General features: G+C 33.1%; 2 protein-coding genes across 7 annotated transcripts; one reads left to right on the top strand and one right to left on the bottom strand.

Moving 5' to 3' along the window:
- Positions 1-423: 423 nt before the first annotated feature.
- Positions 424-5,247, bottom strand: PICK1 (protein interacting with PRKCA 1). 4 transcript variants are annotated; one of them, XM_018540241.1, is made up of 5 exons: positions 5,042-5,247; positions 4,732-4,799; positions 2,119-2,437; positions 1,657-1,852; positions 424-1,568 (listed from the first exon to the last, which is right to left on the bottom strand). In XM_018540241.1, the coding sequence occupies exons 2-5, from the start codon at positions 4,785-4,787 to the stop codon at positions 877-879; spliced, it is 1,263 nt and encodes a 420-aa protein (XP_018395743.1). In that variant the 5' UTR covers positions 4,788-4,799; positions 5,042-5,247; the 3' UTR covers positions 424-876. The 4 variants fall into 4 exon arrangements, with proteins under 4 accessions (XP_018395743.1, XP_018395745.1, XP_018395744.1 ...); XM_018540243.1 differs by lacking the exons at positions 4,732-4,799; positions 5,042-5,247 and adding exons at positions 3,491-3,603; positions 4,272-4,416; XM_018540242.1 differs by lacking the exons at positions 4,732-4,799; positions 5,042-5,247 and adding an exon at positions 4,431-4,534.
- Positions 5,248-5,677: 430 nt separating this feature from the next.
- Positions 5,678-17,925, top strand: LOC108774234 (translocon-associated protein subunit alpha). 3 transcript variants are annotated; one of them, XM_018540297.1, is made up of 7 exons: positions 5,678-5,881; positions 7,742-7,915; positions 8,202-8,461; positions 8,633-8,904; positions 16,012-16,507; positions 17,121-17,272; positions 17,372-17,925. In XM_018540297.1, the coding sequence occupies exons 1-7, from the start codon at positions 5,818-5,820 to the stop codon at positions 17,775-17,777; spliced, it is 1,824 nt and encodes a 607-aa protein (XP_018395799.1). In that variant the 5' UTR covers positions 5,678-5,817; the 3' UTR covers positions 17,778-17,925. The 3 variants fall into 3 exon arrangements, with proteins under 3 accessions (XP_018395799.1, XP_018395798.1, XP_018395797.1); XM_018540296.1 differs by lacking the exons at positions 16,012-16,507; positions 17,121-17,272; positions 17,372-17,925 and adding exons at positions 9,918-10,006; positions 11,194-12,226 and having other exon boundaries at positions 8,633-8,900; XM_018540295.1 differs by lacking the exons at positions 16,012-16,507; positions 17,121-17,272; positions 17,372-17,925 and adding an exon at positions 9,918-10,160 and having other exon boundaries at positions 8,633-8,900.
- The last annotated feature ends 3,160 nt before the right edge of the window (positions 17,926-21,085 follow it).

Here is a 21,085-nt window from a genome sequence, read left to right as displayed (position 1 = left end):
CGATTTGGTAATTTATATTGCAAATTTTTATGACAATAACTAACTTTAAAGATGGAGAAAGATAATTTTCGAAGATTAATTTGTCATCATCACATATTTATTGGAATAAAGTAATTCATTACTTGGAATGAGTTAAATATGAAAAAAGATACTTATATTAGATTTTCAGTATCGTTAGTAATTATTGGAATACAACCTAATACATGAAATACAAAATATATTTTTCAATATTTAAACTTTTTATATAAAATATCTTTAATTAAAAATAATGTGTATAAGAGTAACGACTGAGTTGTACCATTATTATAAAAATATTTAATGATTGTTAATATTACAAAAAAGTAACAAGTTTCATCAAATAAAGTAACAAAAACGATAACAACGTTACAAGTAACGTTATTTTTAACTTTGGTAAATCGTCCGTTTTTATAGCTGAACTAGTATTTATATATACTTTTGTAATAAAATAGATGTATGTTTGTTATTTGGTAAAAGTAAAAGAGAGAGTTCTAGTGCAGTTTAGTGCAAGAATAAAAAAAAGACCACAAATGTATGAGCACAAATCATGCCCGATTAGAAAGATGATGCCCTGGCGTTTAAATGTCACGCTAATATCCCTTTGATTAAAAAACATGTAATACAAGACTATTCTACTGAGTTATTTGGTCTACTTATTTAGTTTATTTATTCCACTCTGTACAAGAGTGCTTTCAGTAATTATCAGATGCTCTGTACATATAACGCAAGACTTATTTTAATTCTATAATCACAGTTGTATGGAAAGCAGAAATTAAATTACAATGTTCTCATATATAAGTATGTGGTGACAAAAAATTATATTCATCTTGAAATTCTTTAGAAACTCCAGAAGTATCGCTATGTATTATCAGTTAAATTCAATGAGAAATTTGTATCAATGAGAAGCTCTTCATTTATGTTCTGTTTTTCTTCCGATTCGTACTCTTCGATGTCTTCACTTAAATCCGTTAAAATTTGAGGCCCGGTAGATTTGTACTGAAATGCGGAATGTGACAAATCGACTTCAACCGGGAATAATGTTACTGTCGACAATAAATCCCGTGCATTGGCATAATACTTGGCCAAACCTGCTGCAAACTTGTGCAACTGCCACACAACATCCTGAACGTGCTTATTGTCCAACAGTTCAAGCTTTACTAGTACGTCTGAACGAAGCTTTGCGAATCTCGCGCGAGCTTCTTGTCGACATCTTAATATCAGCCGATATTCGTAATTGCCTGTTTCCACGCGATAAAGAGGTTCTTGCAGAGCGACGCAGCTTTGCTCTTCGTCATCTAATTCTTTCACCTTTAAACAGTAAGATAAATATTCAAATTTTGCATCGGCGTACTTGCTAATGGTTAACCGTGTATCTGGTATAGCCTTGTTAAGATATGTTCCCAAGTCATTCAGTATTGGTTTTAGAGTTTTTAACATTATCATTCCAAATTTTTCCATTTGCCTATGCTGCTCTCCAAATTGCCTAAAAGCTTCACTGGCACGTGGCTGTGGTTCTCGAACTCCTATAGCAGCAAAAGCATCCCCGAATACTGAAAAGAACAATTGAATGAGTAAATATTGTGTAATAATTTAGTGCAGCTTTCTGATACACAATACTTATTCGTAACACTCTTATACCTTTATAAATTTGTATCAGATCAAAAAAGGCATGTAATGTAGTTTTAGCATGCGTTACGAGACCTCTATAGAAATTTTCTGTGCGCTTCAACATCATCAATCTTTGGACAAGGGCATCATTACAAAGGATAGCTCGAGATAATCCAAGTGCGTCAGCCGTAGTGCTACCCATTCCTTCAACTAATCTATGCTTTACCTATAAATTTGAAAATTTAATTGTTATATAATTTCAGCAGATTAAAAGTTGTTATAAAATATAATTATATGTCTGATATATAATTTATAAATTACAATTATAAATTTTATAATTAATTATAATATTATAAAATATTAATAAATAATATTATAAGAAAAAATATAAATATTATAAAAAATATTTAATCATATCACTTTTAATATTTTATTGTATCATTAAAAACAACAGACATTTTAAACGCTCAAATTAGAGGAAATAACTTATACCTTTTTCAAAGCAATGTCGAGTGTACGACCTTGTTTTGGATCAGCATGTAACTTGTTGTAATTAATACTGACTTGCGAGTCGCAAGATTGTATCATTTTTGCAACTTCCACTTTAGTTTTACCCTTAACTGATGCTCCATTCACTGCCACAAGTTCGTCTCCTGCTTGAAGAGTACCATCTACAGCAACAGGCGTATTGTCGAAAATTTGTACAATATAAAGACATGGGCAAAGTGGTGCACCGCCGCCGATGCTTATACCGATTAGATTACTAGTATCCTTCTGTATTACGATATTCCCAGATGTAATTGTCATGCCCCTGAAATTTAAAGTTATAGAAAGCATATACAGTGCGTGTCAAAAGTCCCGGATTGACTCATTATCTCGAAAAGTATTGGTTGGAAAAACGTTTTAAACAAAAGTTGCGCGCAGGGTTTAAAAAGATCTTATCAGACCAAATTCAGATGTATTCTCTTAACGGACTCTCTAGCATTTTTCCAATAAACCAGTACTTTCTAAGATAATTAGCCGTTCCGGAACTTTTGGCATGCACTGTATAATAATCTTTAAATAAATATAAATACGTATACTTTAAATCTTTTAGAAAAAAATTATTAAATATAGAAACTTCATAATAAGCGTTCCTGCCCTTTTTTTCCTTTTCATATTTAGTTGATCTATTCACATAAAATATTTCTAATCTTAATTGTTTATACACATTGCTTTTCAATCTGTATTTCTCTATATTATATTAGTTATTGCCATAAATATTGCCTCGGTGATTTTTAATTGGGAGGACGTCCTCATGGAATACGAGAGATACGTGTTCAAATCTAGATCGAGGCAATATTTTTCTGAAGAACTTCTTTACGAATTTTAAGATGCTAGTAGCATGAAATCAACACGTTCTAATTTAATGTGGAAGAATTATTTTATCAGATTAATTGTGTTGTAAGAGAGTAATCGGCGCGCAGTTATATTTTCGCAATAAAATTTATTCGAACCCTGTGAGAAAGAGAGAGAAAGGCAGGGGGAAAAAGAGCGAGCACAATATTCCTTGAATATTATACAGGGTGTAATATAATATATATAGACACATATTATATTTACATACAGACGTTTAAAAACGGGATTTCTTTTTCCCAATTTGTGTTTTTATTTTCATGGCCAATAATACGTACTTTTCTGAGCTCATAATATATATTTGTTTTCATTTAGTACTGGGAACCATATTTTTAAGACAAATAATATTCGAGATATACTTTAGGAAAGTGGTAGATTGAATGGTGCGGCATCGCCGAATATGTGCTAATCCCGTTTTCAAACGTCTGTATGTCGGTCAATGTTTGTCGCGTATAAATTAACAACCTACCATTTTGTAGGAAATTTTCTAAGCTTCAATTTTTATCTAAGGTATTTTTTACGTATGCAGAAATTGAGATATTTACAAAAAAGGTACCGCAAATCGCCTTTTTATGCCAAAAGCTAAAAAAAAACAAGCATTTTTATAGCAACTGTTTTTCAAAAAGTTTTTAAACTATTGCTGATACAGGATCATGTACATATATATATATAATATGTAAATTAACAGAAAAATATAAATATTAATTTTTCTATCGTCATTACATATGTTTGTTTATACAAAAAGTCCGATTTTTTCATAAAATCAGCACATTACGAAATTTTCCAAAGGCTGTATCTCGAAAACTATTCATCGGAGGTTTAAAAAAATCCCATTTTAAAGATAATTTTATAAGCTTCCACATAATTTCTATACATTTTTCACCTCAGGCAAATCAGAAGTAAGTTATTTACAAAAATGTACTCAGAAACACGTACAATAAAGATTTTTCAGTTGCAAATTTACGTAACATTCAAAATAAGAGGTCCCTTAAAAAAAATCTATCTCGAGAACTATTAGTCGTACTTCGTATACTCTTATTACTCGTATCAACAATTTGTTGATAAGTACATTCAAGTATTATGAATGTTGCCTTATAATACATTATAAATGTACTAAAAACCACAAAAGTTTATCTAACCAATTTACTTATATTTGATTTTTCAACGAATTCTCTGCAATATTATAACACAATAAATTGATAATACAATATAATTTTTTTCATGACAAAAGCCTTAATAATAAAACTTACAAGTTGATGAGTTACAGCTGTATATTTTGATGTTGTGTGACCAGTTCTATATCTGGTCTAGGTCCCAATAAACAACAGTGTAAAAGGAAAACACTGAATTTGATAAGCAAAAAGATAAATATAAAAAATCAATATACATAATACAAAAACAGTGCATACATGCGATCTTCCATCATAACCAGTTGGTACATTTCCATGCTAGCCGATGGGTATGGTAGTTAAAGCGATAAAAGTTTTATCCAAAGTTGATATACATTCGGACTTTAAAGCATGCTAGTGTTTGCAAATATGGTTGATATAATTAAATCGCTTGTTATACTTTTCCACTACACTATGACATTCAGGCATGCATTTTACGACCAAAAGAAAGTATATTAAGACTGTAATATAGCACAACAAATATAGTATAATAAATTATAACTGACAAACATTAATATTCACAATTTTCTACATAACCAACATTTTATCCTCTTCAAAGAAGAAATCATCTTCAAAATCCATGCCCAGGCCAGTCATACTCGCTAATATCTGTAATATCGATGATTATTATTTATACGTAACATTTGTTCTTCAATCCCTACTTTAGTATGAATATAAATCGAGAGTGATATGATCCTTTTTTTTTTATATCATTAAGAAAATTGGTACAAACTAATGGCCTAGTTTACATTGTGCACTTGATACAGATAGTACTAACTAGAAACTTTCTATTGAATTAATTTCGGCGATACGTGTGATATGAATATTTAATTAATCATTTAGATACGTACTATATGTATTGATTTAGGATCGGTAATTACACAGCTTAGCTGCAGCAGCTCAAAAATTAATAAAATTAGGTTAACTCAATGCGCGTTTGCATGAAATGAAAGTATTTGACAGAAATGAACGTCACTCTGTCCCAAGAACCGATATATTAAGCGTCATTAAGCGTTAAATTTGATGACTATTGAGGTTAAGAAAACAATCACATCTGTGAAATCTTCTTCTTCTAAGCTTTAAAGCCCATGGCACATGATGTGATCGAGTTGCAGCTACGAATGCTTCAAAGCACTTGACTGACCAATCGGAAAAAAGAATTTTATTAACTGGCCAATCAAAAAATGCTTTAAAGCATTTGTAGCGGCAACTCGATCACATCCCTATGTGCCATGGGCTTTAAGCTTAGAAGAAGCAATTATAAAATTGCAAAATATCGTTTATTTTCCAACAAAATAAGCATAATTATCGTTATTTACTTTTTGAGGATTTGTGCTTCTAAAAAAATTAAGATTTAGGGGAATTTGGGGGGATTTCAAATATAATCTGGAGTGAAGTTAGAACTTGGTTGGCAACACTGCAAGTTCCACTGGTTCCACTTCCACGTTGACGAATTGACGACTGTACCTGTAGTGGCGAACATAACAGCAAGTTCCACGTAGCATCAGATAGAATGTAGTCACGACAATTGCACGTTATGTCAGAACGTTATAGGCTCAGTGAATGTTGAGATAGAATTAATTCGTGTATTCTTAATAAAAGCATATCTTTTGAACAGCAAATTAAAATGAGATACTTCAACATTTTCTTATTCTTGGTTGTTTCAACAATTGCATTCGCAGCAAATACAGGTAATTTGATTTATAATTTACTTTCAAAACGTATTTCACAGTATGTGCATAAGAATCAAAATATGAAATAATACCTGACTGAAGTTTTCAATTTTTATGATGATTTAGTCAAATATTTTGGATAAACAATTCAATTTTTCTTTAATTTTCCGACATTTTTCTCGTTTTTATCATTATTCTTTCATGTATCTACTAGAACATCAAAGTACTTAACATTATATTATATTAATTAGAGAATATATATAGAAAGAACTTGTTACTTTAAACACAATTAACCTGATTCTTCAGTTGATAATCAAAAATCTTAATGGGCTTTCTACAATAAAAAATGTCTACAATAAGCTATAATTTAAGTGTAAAGTCTTAAATCATAAGAAATTAATCAATCACAGTATTAGAAGAATAATCAATTATGATTGGTTAATTTCTTATACCTAGCTTAGGCTTATAACTTAGATAATGACTTATTGTCAAAAATCTATAAGGCCTAAATAGGTGATTATGGTTTTTTGTATCTATAGGTTGTTAATTGTACAGCGTCATTTAAGTAACAGTAATGATAATGAGTTAAAAGAATTATTAGGATTCAAATTTTAACAAACAAAAAATATAAAAAGTCAAACAGTGTAAAAAGATGGTTCAACGATAAATAAACATAAATAGAAATTAACATACAGCTACAACGCAAGATGCCATTTGCAAAAGTCATATATTTAAAAAGTATAAAGATTGGGTTAATGAGGGTCAAACGCAGTTAATGCTGAAGATGACAAAGCTAAACCCAAATATTTATTTATTATTTATATTTAAACTTAAATGTGTGCGTGCATGTTTATAATTATATACAGTTAACTGTATTTGACTGTTATTAGCTCAATCTTTTGTTTGTAATAATGAGTTACTTTTAAGAATCAGTAACTATATATATAGTAACAGTAACTATATATAAAATTACTTTTTTAGAAACTTGATAATCGATAACTATTTACTTTTGGAAGTAACTTTACATTCTTTATATTGAGATTTGTAAATTAAAAATTTGTACTCGTTGGATTCATATATTATAGTTATTTTTAGGAACATGTTTTTACAAAATATATTTATTAAAATTAAGTATTTTTATAAGATATTTTATTTTTATATTCTAAATTTATTTTCTGTTAATTATTATGACTATTGATATTATATTTAATTTTATATAATATATTACTTGTTGAAATTATTTAAATATATTAATTTGTGATAAATATATTTAACATAAATATATATTTACATTTATTTTATTATATTGAATTTATTCACATTTTATTAATATAATTTAACAAGCAACAAACCGAAATAAAAATATTACAAAGAAAATGTATTTAAAATAATAAAAAATAAACAAATAACAGACATTTTGACATCAATCTGGTTATTTTCAATGTTGACAAATTATTAAATTATTAATGGAATATACAAAGAACAATAACGGATTTTAACAATTTCATTATGAGTACATTGCATTAAATAAGTTTTAAAACATTATGCTGATCGTTAGGATGCTTGCCAAATGTAGTCAGGTCAAATTAAAGTAGTCCATCATTAAAAGTCGTCAAAGGTAGTAAAACTCAGGAAGCATTGTAACGGTGCAACAAATAAAACTTCTCTAAAAAATATAGCAATATGAAGTAAAATTATAATGAAAGTTTACATTGATGTAGTATTAATATAGAAATAAAATACTTTCAATGAAAAAATATTGTACAACGTATATTGGTTTATTTATTATTGTTGAACCTTCTCTTAATGTTATTATTATTATTTACATTAAATATTATAAAATTTGAAAGATCATTACATTTGTATTTATACATATAGGATATGTCTATGCTCAAGAAGATGAAAATATTGATGATATTATCGATGTAGAAGGTGAAGAAGGTAGTATAATAACTGATGAAGAAACAGAAGAAGATATCAGTAATGCTTCAACCGATGCCGATACAACTATACTTTTTACAAAACCGGTTCATAATACGTTATCTACTCTCGGTACTTTTATTGATTTTTTAAACTGTTTTTTAAGGTTAAAATGTACTCTTATATATACAGGGTGTTATTGACTTACGACATCAGCGAACATAAGCAGGTAGAACAGACTGAACTGAATCGAAAAGTCTTGTACCATTTTGCAGTTGCAATAATAGTTAACGAAATATTAATTTTTAAAGATAGCCGCATTTGCTTGGCCTATCATAATCGCTGATGTCGTAGATCACTGACACTCTGTATATATATTTTTTTTTTATAATACTAAAATTCATTTTAATTTTGACAGAATTGCCAGCTGGAAATATAATAGAATTTCTTGTTGGATTCACTAACAAGGGTGAAAATGACTTTGTTCTGGAATCATTGGATGCTTCCTTCCGTTATGCAATGGACTTTAATTTTTATATTCAAAATTTTTCCACGTTCACATTTAATAAAGTTGTGAAATCCAAACATGAAGCTACTTTAGCTTATTCTTTTATACCATCTGAAAGTTTCGCTGGAAGGCCGTTTGGCTTGAATGTTAACCTGAATTATAAAGATACCGTATGTATAATGTCAAATATAAGATGTTACATAAAATAATGATATTAATAAAGTATAAATATGCTTTTTTATTTATTATGTATATTTTTTGCAATATTTCTATATGTTTAGAAATAATACATAACTTGCACGTATTGTGTGATATATTACTGTTTTTTTTTTTTTTTGCAGAATGGCATTTCCTACAATGAAGCGGTCTTTAATGAAACTGTACAAATTATAGAGATAGACGACGGTCTTGATGGAGAAACTATTTTTCTTTATGTATTCCTTGCAGCATGTGTTATATTGACTCTTGTAGGAGGTCAACAATTGTTGTCATCTCTGGGGCGCAAATCGCGTTCTTCTACTACTCGTAAAGTACCAGTAGAAATGGGTACATCAAATCCTAACAATGTAGATTATGATTGGCTGCCAAAAGAAACTCTCAATAGAATCAGTAAGTAATAGACGTATCAAAAGCTAATAAAAATTGCTTACATCTGAAATCAATCAAGTAGTTTATTTATTATCAGATAGTAACTTTTTGATGTAATTGAGAAATTGTACAACTGCACATCTAACAATAATTTAGCGCTTTTAAAGCAGGAATCATAGCGGAGATATTTATCGAATTTCTGGTCAATTAAATTATAGCTAAAATACTGAAAAAAATACAATTATAAGATATTTGTTATTAGAAAAGTAGTTCTAATATTTGCATTATACAGTACAGTTGAGGTACATATAATTTTATTTATTAAGTTGTAAGTACCAAATTAGGTCAATCATTAACCAGAAATTGGTGAAATAGACCCTTAAATAATCTTGCAAATTAATTAAATATTAATAATTATTATAAAACCAAGAAATCCTATGAAAGGGGGCGAGTGAGAGTGCCACGTTGTTGGTACGCAATCAATTAAAAATGGATCCCTTGAAATCCTTTATTATTATTTATCAATACAATTAGTAGTTTAAAACTCTTTTTTTGAGTCCTTTACATCTAATACAATAATTCTTCCTTTTGGATTTTGCAAGAAGTCACAACCAATTGAAAGATTTGATGTTACATATTAGGAGACGCGATACTGTCTCCTGCCATGTTAAAAAAAACTACTTAATTTAAATTAAAAGATCAATAAATGACACTACATGTCTCTTATTCCGAGCCACCAAAGTCTATTTTTGGCGGGTTCTATGAAAGGATTTCTTGGTTTTGAAGTTGGAGAGTCAGTAAGAAGATTTCTTTTAGAATTTGGTTGAATTGTTATAAAGATTTTAAACATAAATTTTAGTTTTTGTATTTCCATTTGATGATAATAGATCTTATTATCTATCGTATCTCAATTGCTATTATAAATTATATTCATAGTTGATATTTATAAATTTCTAATTTGTATTATTACATTAAAGTGTATTACTTGAAGAGCTTATAATAGAAAATAATATAAAAAGAAATCATGTTTGTTTACAGATAAATCTCCTAGAATTCCAAAGCAAAGTCCAAGGCAAAGGAAAACAAAAAAAACAAGTGGTTTTGATGATTAAACTGCATACTTGGAGGTGCGTGTGTGTATTTTGTGTGTGCACGCTTGTGTGTGTATACATATATACAAGGTTTATTTTAAAAAGCATCCACAAATCATATAGCGCTATTTTTGATAAAAAAGCTAAATATAAAACTTATGAACCATTTTGTAATTTTGACAATACTTAACGAGACATTAGAAAAATTATCGAATAAGTGGGTAAAATTAATGAATAAGATAATTTTAAGATTTTTTTTCTGTGTGAACTATCTTAAAAATGGAATCTTACAAATTTCTTAAAATTGGCTCATGTGTCGATTCTAGACATCCTATTTTTTTGTAATAACCAAAAAATTGCAAAATGATTTATAAGTTTTAGACTTACAAATCAGTTTTTTTTATCAGGAATAGCGCTATATGATTTATTTTGTAGACGCTTTAAGATACTCTGTATATGAAGTAAATTATCTAATTATCTAATAAAAAAGTTTACACTTTTGAACTCAGTTTGGTCCGTTCTATCTACACAAAAGCGATTGGAAGAAACTTTCCGGACACCCTGTATATATGTATATCCACACATACGCGCGTGCGTGCGTGCGTCCATGCATAATTTAAAGCTAATGCAGGAAAATCTGTATTACAAGAGATACCTGCGATCGTTATTGAAAGATAATTCATTAATTCTCTAATCTCTTAAGAAACAGAATGAACAAGAAATATTCAGTTTTGATTAATAATACAAAACAAATGGTGTTTCTTAATAAGTTTTTAATGAGATTATAGTATTATAAAGAAAGCAACATATGAGCTATATTCTGTAATATCACAGAATGTTGAACTTTATACACGTGCGTTTAAAAGCAGTAGAAAGAATGATATGATACTCAATTATTTTTTTTACACAAAACCTTTACATATAGTTACATAACATTTAGGAGCTTTTTTGTTTAGATTAATTGCCCACTTTTTGTTATATAATCTACATTATTAGAAAAAAATACGAATGGATACATGTATGTATGATACATGCATGCATGCGCGCGCGCGTCTTGTGTGGTAGAAACAAAATTTGATTATTTTGTAATTGTATTAATATATAAAAATTCAATAAAATAATTTTTTATAGACGTTTTTATAAATTTATTTTAAGAATACGACTATCTCTATGTATATACATTTTATATTAAAATTCGACTTTTATTCATTGATTTGAATTAGGATTATCTAAGGGTGCGTTCCACTTAAGTCTGAGACGACCACGACCGCAGTATTATTGCCGTTCCACTACGGACGCTGCGGGCGAAATCTAACAGACGACGAAATGATCAAGCTGACCGGATCAGCCGGTCCGTGATGGACCATGAGTTCTGAAGAACTATTCGACCGCGGCGGACGCGTTTCGAATCGGGTGCTTTCAATTTTCAAAAGTTTACCAAACGTTTACCAAACTCAGGACTTTCCTTGCTAAAAAAAAAAAAAACTAATCTAATTTGGCATTTCTAAAACGCTGTGTTGTCCCAAAATTTCTACAAATCAAAGATCATTTGGGCATGCGTATATCAAAGAACATGTAGAACTGGACGATTCCTCAGGAACGTATGTAGAAACATCCTTTACTCTACATAGTAAAAAAAACGTGTCCGACAAGAGCCTGAATCAGTGAATTTTTTACCTTTACTTTAACAAATTGTTTGATATTATTAAGTATTTTTGAAATCAACTATTATCTCAAATACTTTTTCTATCATAATTTCGACAATATTCGAATCAAAATAAAATAACATAATCTAATCTAAAAAGAGTTTCTTCCCTGCGTATACCGGACACATGTCATGGCGAATTCGACAGACTGCATTAATGCAGCACAGCGTTTTAGAAATGCCAAATTAGATAGTTTTTTGGTACAATTTGACTGGACTATTATTAGAAACAAGTAGTAGTAGTGATGATGAAGATATGTTATGTTTAATAAAAGAAGAAAAGCCGGAAATTAATTAAAAACAAAAAAATTAAATTATTATTATTAATTAAAAATTAAATTATTAATTTAATTCTTAATTAGTGTAGTTTTGCATTCGCTCCGTGTCAGGGCAGCACTAGAACCGTGTAAGTGCATATGTATCGAATGTGCCATAAAAAAATACGTATCCCTTATTTTTATTTAGAAAACATTTTCAAAGCTTGAATCAGAGAGGCACTTCCATGCCTTTCATTGTAAATAAAATATCAAAAATAATCATGTATAAATAATAACCCATGCATAGCACAGAATTGCTTGAATATTGCTGCTGTATTACTGAAATAATCTACTGTATGGGGAAGTAATAATAAACATTTATTTTACAATAACTTAAAAATAAATGTATACTTACTATTCGCACTAGTGTCAAGAAGATTTGAAATTTCGCAGTTATGCTTCGCGCGATTATAGGCGAATCCACATTGTGCTATATGAAGAGAGCCAATAGCAGCAAGGTTGCATTATATTGAGCTGTATTAAGCCTACGGCACACGGTGCTTGTTTTCCTGCTGGATTAGAATCTTGCCACCGTATTGGCTGCGGTGCTGAAAGTGCCAATATCGCAGCCAATCCAATGGCAAGAATCTGATCTAGCTAGTAATCCAGCAGGAAAACAAGCAACCGTGTGCCGCTGGCTTTATTGGTTATTATCACGTGTTTTGGTAATAGAGCTTTAGGGTTGATTTATACTGGCCGTAAACTGTTAACTTATGCCGTAATCTGTAAAAATTGACCAATTATAATCGATTATTCCCCTCTCATTCGACTGTGATTGGTCAATTTTTACAGATTACGGCGTAAGTTGACAGATTACGGCCAGTATAATCCGACCTTAAGGCCATCACACGTACAAAAATTTTAGTATTAATCGTAAGGTCTTAAGCAGATCGGCCAATCACAGTTTAGCGTATTAAAATGTGAGATCGTAATCTTGATTGTGATTGGTCGATTTGCTTAAGACCTTACGATTCCTACTAAAATTTTCGTACGTGTGATGGGCCTTCTACAATAAGCCGTAAGTCACAAATCATAAGGCATAAGCTAGAAATGGACCAATCACAGTCGTCAATTTTTAGTTTCTTACTTCCGATTTATAACTTATGGCTTATTGTAGAAGGCCCATGATGGCCTTGAGGGTGTTCAATATAAATACTAAAGCCCATTCTACAATAGGCAGTAGCAGTGATGGATTAAGGAGTAGGCGTAGAAATCGACCAATGATAGTTAATTATCCTCTTCGATTATGATTTGCTGATTTCTACGCCTACTCCTTAATCAACAAGTGTACATATATCCTGCGCATTTATAAATAGAGTTAATTTTTCACGTTTTCGCCCTGGGGGGAAAAGTTTTATACGATCGATCCCCTGGGGTGCGTTCCAAAAACCTGAAAACTCTATAGTTGACGTAAACTATAAAGTTTCAGTTACTATAATTATGCTTTTTGGAACGCAACCTCTAAGTGCGCTCACTATCTATCTCAATAGTTAATGGTTAAGTGATAGAAGAACCTCCTTTACGGAAGTCCATTGTGAACATATTCGACATCACGCGAGAGCAAATCGGCCGGGATTACGTACCAGATAATGCAAGTAATCGGGTCGTCGCGTTAAGAAAAGTGAGTGTCCGTTCGTCCTGTGTGATAGATGCGGAGATCCCGACAGAAAGAAAATATTCGGGTCGAGTCCGAGGCGTGTTAGATTCGAGAGCAATTGATTTTTCTCGAAACGCTCTGAAACGCTCTCTCTCCGTTTACCGGACGCGAGTTGTTAAACACAAACGGTAGTCGTGAGTAAACGCGCTTATATGTATGTACAGGAAAAAAAAAAAAAAAAAAACTGACATATTCGAATTTCACTAATGTGATGTCAAGAGGTTTATATTAGCAGGAGAGGAAGGATGGGAGGGAAGGGGAGAAAGAGAGATACGTAGAGAGAAAGTGTGTGTGTGTGAGTGTGAGATATGCATGCGTGCGTGTATCTGTGGCTAAGTGAATGAGATAGAAAAAGAAGATGCGCGTGGACGAGAAAGAAAGGGTATGAAAATAAAAAGGGGGAAAAAAAAGAAAAAAAAAAAAAAAAGTGCCGTCGACCTTCGCTTTAATAAAATGAAGCGAGGAGGGGCTGACGCTGGCAAACCGAGCGGATGAGTGCGCGCATGCGCTTTATTACCAATCGCATACAGGCTGTCTCCTCTCTCTCGAAAACGGAACGATTCTTTCCTCTCTCGAAAAAGCCATCTCTCGCCACCGTGGCAAAGGGGAATTTCGTCGCAGGCAGCGTTACCCGGGTAACGCCCCGGCTCGAGAGCACAGTGCCGCCCCCATCGGCACGTACGATCGTCCTCCTCGTCGTCCGTGATCCACCGTGATCTCTCGAAGCATCTCGAAGCCCGCGCAAGGACTCCGACGTGTACAGTAAATTGCAGTATACTGTATATGGGCCTCGTACGAGTCGCGTTAAGAAAGGGAGGAAAGAAAAGAAAAGAAGAAGGGACAGGACATTCATAGAAGAGAATCAAGGTACACGAGGTCGCGCGTCGCGAGTGACCGTGTAATCGACGGCTGGCGATGTGCCCGTCGCCGCCCTGCCGTCGTCCCGAAGGCGATGTTGGCGGCGTTACGCCGCGCGTATATCAGACACTCGATATCGTTAACGTGACACCCGGGCCGTGCGAGTTCGATTCGGCGGCTTCCTTCGGCCGGCGGCTAAACGTACGTACTAAATTGAGCATGTGTGCGACGTCCTACGTCCGTCGTCGTCGTCGTCGTCGTTGCCGTTGCCGTCAAGTGCCGTCGCGTGATGGAGCGCGTTACACGTCGCGTTACTCGGCCGACGCGCACGAATATGTTCCGCTCGGCGCGCGGCATCGCAATAATCGCTCGTATTGCGACCATCTCCGCGGCTCGTGACCACCCCGGCGGGGGTCATCGGCGGATTCGTACGTGCTTGTACCGCGCGCGCGCGCGGTAATCTCGAGTTCTCCGGAGAACTTTGAACCCGCGTTCGTTTCGCATGCGGAACATAACGCGGCACGCATGGATCCTCTCATTGGACACCCGCGGTGAGTGAACCGATGGTAAGACATCGCACATCGGCGATGTGTACGCCGATACTCTGGCCACGAGGATGTATCACGTACATACATATTAAAAAAAAAAAAAAAAAAAAAAAAAAATAATAATCGGAGTCACGTGAGAAAAAGTCCCCCAAAAGAATGCACTTTGCTATCTTTAACGTCTCTCGAAAACCTTAATGACGTTTCAATCAGATTTGTGACATGTAGAATTTTTCACTTAGGCCTACTGGTCGATTCTAAGGACGAGTGCTTCTGAGACTTCCTATGGTCTTTCGGACATACATTTCCAGCAGTTTGGAGCATTATCCTTATTAGGTGCAGCATATTGTCTATGGAGGATTAATATTATTAATATCTGCATTGTATTAGACTGATGTGCCTGGATTGACAAAGTATTTTTCTGCTGTATCTTCGTCTTCCATCTTGTACTTTTGCTGTAAGGTAAATATATTTTAATCTATCGCAATTTTGTCATTAAAACTGTCTATTTTTAATTGATTTCACTTTGAAACATTTAAATTAGCAATACATGTATTATTTTGTATTCAAAATATAAACGTTTGTTTATTTCAATTTACTTATCGATATAATTGTTATATTTTGATTAAATAATAATGTAATGCAAGTAGAAAGAAATTAAATTTGTCGACAAAAATTAAATCCTTAGAAATGTCATCCCGAGATTATGATAGAAGAAGAGGCAGTAGCAGCACCAATTCGAGCAGGTTGCGAATGGACACGAGCGTATCACAATCCAGACCACACGGAGAGAGTTTCAGTAAGCGAAAAGAGATAGATAATGTAATGCGAAAAGCACGAGAGTCACAATCGAGCTATTGGAACAAGAAGCTATTGGAAGCAGAGGAGCGAGATCCAAATAGATGGCGTCATAGTGGATACAAGGAATTATACGTTGGTAGCAGCAGTGAACCTAGCAGAGGACATCCTAAGAGCCCGAGGAGTCCAAGATCCCGTAGCCCTCACAGTCCACGACCCCGCAGTCCTCGGACAAGAAGTCCACGATCACCGCGTGAACGTTCTTCCCGCGAACGCAATAAAAACAGACCAGCCGCTCGTAGTTCTAGCACAGGCAGTACATGTTCTGACAGATCATGTTCCGTTTGTTCACCGAAGGAACGACGACGCGTTGCGCCACTGTCTCGTTCGCATTCGAGATCGGTTAGTCCGGTACGAACTAGGACACATCACAAGGATGTAATCGCGTCGACGAGTTCACGGACCTTACAGTCGCGCACGAGACCACGGTCGCCGCCTTTGCCGCGACCACGTACCCCACCGCCAGCGCCGCAACCGCCGCTGCGTCATCAAAAGGATTACAAGAACATCAAAGAGAAAGAAGCCAAAGTTCGCCGTAAAGAGAAACATCATACCAGATTACCAGAAGATCCGCGAGTACCAGATCCTATCTCATTGGTAAAATAACAGTTTCTTATTATTCTTTCATTCTTGTAATTTTTTTAAAAAAGATTTTTGTCAAACATATTTTTTTTTTTATGTTATTGTCAAACTTGTAGTAATCAATTAATCTCTAACAAATATAAAATTATATATCAACAATTTCTTAAACACTGGATAAGTATATTACATTATACATAATAACGCGTTCAAAATTACAGTTTGCATATGTTAGGAATATTTTCATTAAAAAACAAATTGGAAAGAATAAAGGGCGCAGAAGACGTCACTCAATTAAAAAGTTTTCTGTTTTTCTTTTTCATTCATTTAGTTTTGTCTGTCATTTATTCTGTATCTTAATTATCACAACGTGGAGGCACTCACCGTTGATTGAAAAATTGTATTGAATAGTTATGTAAATTAGTTTGCTTCTCTAAAGAGGGCTAAAAAGTTAGCCGAAACATGTAAGAGAGCTACTGTCATAATAAAAGAGAGTTATTCGAATAAATGGGTTTTGTCACTTAGTAGTGGTGTTTTCTCCTATTGCCTTTTATTCTCTCTAATTTGTTTTCGAATTATATAAGAAGTCTTAATTGATTTTGTTATTATAACTTTTATTAAAATTGTGTAGATACGTAAACCAGTAAAAGTAGAAAAAACACATACAAGTCATGGAGCATCACAAATAATACGGCCTCAGCCAGAATCTTCACCCAGCGAAGACAGTGATAGTTCCTCGACTACATCCCATGTAGGACCACCAAAAATGACATTATCTGAACGGTATTAAAAATCAAATGCAATATTGTAACATTCAAGTTTAGTCCACACAATTCTAGTTTTTCCATCAAAATAGATAATAATCTTATTTAATTTTCACAGATTTGGTAAAATGGCGCAGTGGAGTGTAGATCGTAGGGATATGGAAAATATGCGTATCACGAAAGATGGCGAGAATGCAATGAAAGTCGTTATAGAGGGTGAGGAGAGAATCGCGCGTTTAGGATATGATTCACCACCTCCCGGTCATTATCCTGAATCACTTTTGGCGCAAGGACCAAGAGGTTTTGAATGCTGGGATGATGTTCGCGTTCGATATGATTATTACAAAGCGAGGGGATATCTTCGTGATCTCACTTTAGATGATTATATCAAATGGGAAGAATGGTGGTACAAGTATCAGGAATGGCTCGAAGCTGAACGTTTCTATGAGCAATGGGCCTCGACAAATCGTTCATCCGGTGGTAGTCGCAAGAGACGAGGACGACGCAATAATGTTACTCACTAAGGTATAAGTCACTGTTATGATTTATACTTGATTTATTGACAAATTATGCAGTGATATCTGTAAGCTTAGAGGATACAAAACAAAAAAAAATATATATATTATGTATGTACAAGCTATGTATCGTAATAAAAAGGATGATTGTGCAAAATATTGTTTGAAAAATGTAGTTCGCAATTTTAGAGATTGTATGTTACGTTTTATCGATAACAACTGTCTACTACCAAATACAAGCGTTCTTACTCAGAACGCGGTAAGTAAGAATCAATTGTTCAGTGAATTTCGAAATATGCTTTGTCCAGGTATATGTAAGTATAACATGCCTAAAAAAATAGATAAATTTATTTTTATTTTTGTCTCTCTCGATTGTAACCCCGTTATTTTTTAGACTGCACGTAAATCATTTAAATACATCCTCATATAATTTGTTCCAGCTGTGAAAGAATAAACTAGGTTCTTCATAAAGGCCTAATTAAAAAATCTTGATTTTGATAAAAATTAAAATAATTTGTTACTTTTTCATTATATCACATGTACATAATGTCTTTGAGAAGTTACATCTATTATGATCAATATTTAAAAAGTTATTTGCAATTCAAAAAGAGTATTTAGTCCCTTTTTCCGAATATTTGATCATAGTATTGTAGGAATCGATAGAAAGAAAAAAATATAAACTATAAAAATGTTTTTATCTTCACGCTCTTGTCAAAGAAATACAAAATGAATATGAAATACACTTTACTTTTACACTTTCCATTTAAATTTTGGCGACTTTTATTTATTGGATGTTGTGGCTAACATATTCCTTAAGAGTTCTGTGTAAATTTAAAGTCTTCATATGCATTTATATCGGAGCAATGTTAATTTAAAAAACGCTATTCTCTCTCCATAATCCCTGCTTTTACCTTACACTTTACTTTTACACTTGTATGTACACCCACGATAATCGATTTTTTCCTTATAAATTTTTACAAAACGTAGTTATTACATCGATAAAATTAGCGTTTTTGACGTTTTCGTTGTATCAAGGCAGGGGGAAATCATATAGCAGAAAGTACGTCAAAAATGTAAGAGACGTAATTTTCAAAACGAAAACAGATGTACGGACGATTTCGACGGTAACAGGAAAAAGGCCGATATGAATTCATTTAATTATTTGAATTGGTATTTAATTTTCATAAATATACGAATGTAGTTTCTAACCTATATTCAGAATGTGCACTATCAACGTAAAATTGCGTTTTAAATATATGCCAACTTCTCTGTCCTCAGAAACCACACTCTACACAGCATCAAAATCTGAAAATTATTGAAAATTCTACGCGTCGCGTTTTATACACTTCAATAGAAAGCTAGCGGTGATCCAACCAGCGCTTGAAGCAGAGCATCGAGCGACATCGCGCTCATTGGTTGACTGCGAGTGGTGGGGTTCGAGTCTGATCGGAGCATATAAGTATCGCGTAATTCGCAGTTACACACTTTTGCGCTTCGGCCAGCGGACGAGTTTGTACCTGTCGTCGCTTGTTATTGGTTCGCTCTTCGATCTCTTGTTTCGCACTGGAATCTTTCCTCTGGAAAGAATTTCCACTATCTCCGCAAGAATTCTGATCTCCACTATCTTCGGAAGATAGTATACCGATCCTGCGCTATCGTTGGAAATATCCTGATCCTCCACTTATATCTTCGGAAGTATCCTGATCTCCGCCAACTCCAGAAACGTCCTGATGTATCCTCATTTGCAGAGAATAAAACAACGAGAACGACGCGGAATTATTTACCAACGAGGTAACTAATAATTATTATTGCATTATTAATATTTTAACATATGTGACGCGAGAAATATTTTAAGAACAATCGTACGGTCTTTGAACTCTCGAACGCATAATTTTACTCGTTTGCGCGAAAATCAAGACAAATAAGTGATGGTCGCGATCGCGTCGCTTTTTATTACGTATGAAGTTGGTCGCACGCGGAAAACAACGCCACTTCCCTATTTTTCGATAACATTCGCGTTTCATTCGCGGAATGGATTGGGAATGACGCAGAGTGGCAGCGCAAATGTGGTAATTAAAACATATGTAAACTTGCATTTAATCACTTTTCGATATTTATCACGCAACTAAGAGATTCGGTATTTGTGTACTGTAATTGTTTGCGTAAACGATACGGTCGTAATACGTAGTTTTATACAGGGTGTTTGAAATTTCACTTTTCGCGTTTCCGCTGTAGAGAAAAGATCGCTAGTTAGATATATTTGGGTATCGATCATAAGACTTTTTCTTTAGAATGAAAAATAAAAAATTTCTCCATTAATTTCAATGGTAAAAGTTTTCACTTTCCATCCTAGAGAAAAAATTTTATGCTCGAAATATGGAAAATGCATGAACACGACGCGCGACGCCAAGAGTGAGAAACATATATAGCGATACTATTGCAGCGCCTTGACGTCGCGTCGCTTTAGACGCGCAAAAACGAAGATTCTTTGCCATCTCAGTTAAACTCTACGCGTCATTATTTAGTGATTTGTAAATTGTGGTGGATATGAGACGGATTCTAAGACGAGTATGTAATGATAATTGAAACTTAAACCTATACATTTGTCGTTTATTGCAGAGAAGGACGCGCATTTAATTTAAAAAAATGATTGCTTCAACGAATGTCTACGCAAAATAATGGGAGGAGAAGAGAAAAGCCGGCTCGACACTTTGTGCATGAAAAGGAGAGGGAGACATAAAAAAGCATAATTGGACGCCGATGGAATAACATTGCAGTGAGTAGGCTTATTTTGCTAGCATGCATAAAAACATTAGTCCAATCAGGTTATTTTATAATATCGATGATTAAAAGTAATAATTAATGAAATAATCCTTAATATTATGAAAGTTTCTTTTTATGAAAACAATTTTGAAAAATGTATAATTATCAGGGTTTTGCCACAAAAGTCAGGAGTCAGGGAAAGTCAGGGATTTAGCAAATTTTTCTATAGAAAAATAAAATAGCTGTAAAGAAAATTTAAAACATCTGTTTAGCTCAGTGTCTGTTTCATTTATATTTCTGTAGAATCTTTATAATTATTTCTATGTTAAATAAACGTTGAGTGAACACGAAACTGACAAGTTCAATTTAAAATATTAATAACGTATAACAATGATTAAACTGCAAAAATATGAAATATACAGTAAAGTGATTTAAAAATAAAACAATGCGTTAGAAATAATGATCATTCTATAATTATATCAAATGTGAACATATTTTTCAGAAATCAAGTAGACGCAATGGAAACTTATTTAAGGACTATAGACAGGATGAAG

Source organism: Cyphomyrmex costatus, unplaced genomic scaffold, assembly GCF_001594065.2.
Source record: "Cyphomyrmex costatus isolate MS0001 unplaced genomic scaffold, Ccosl1.0 scaffold24, whole genome shotgun sequence".
Lineage (NCBI taxonomy): Eukaryota > Metazoa > Arthropoda > Insecta > Hymenoptera > Formicidae > Cyphomyrmex > Cyphomyrmex costatus.
The sequence above is the reverse complement of the archived record's forward strand: the minus strand, read 5'-3'. Positions and strand labels throughout refer to the sequence as shown.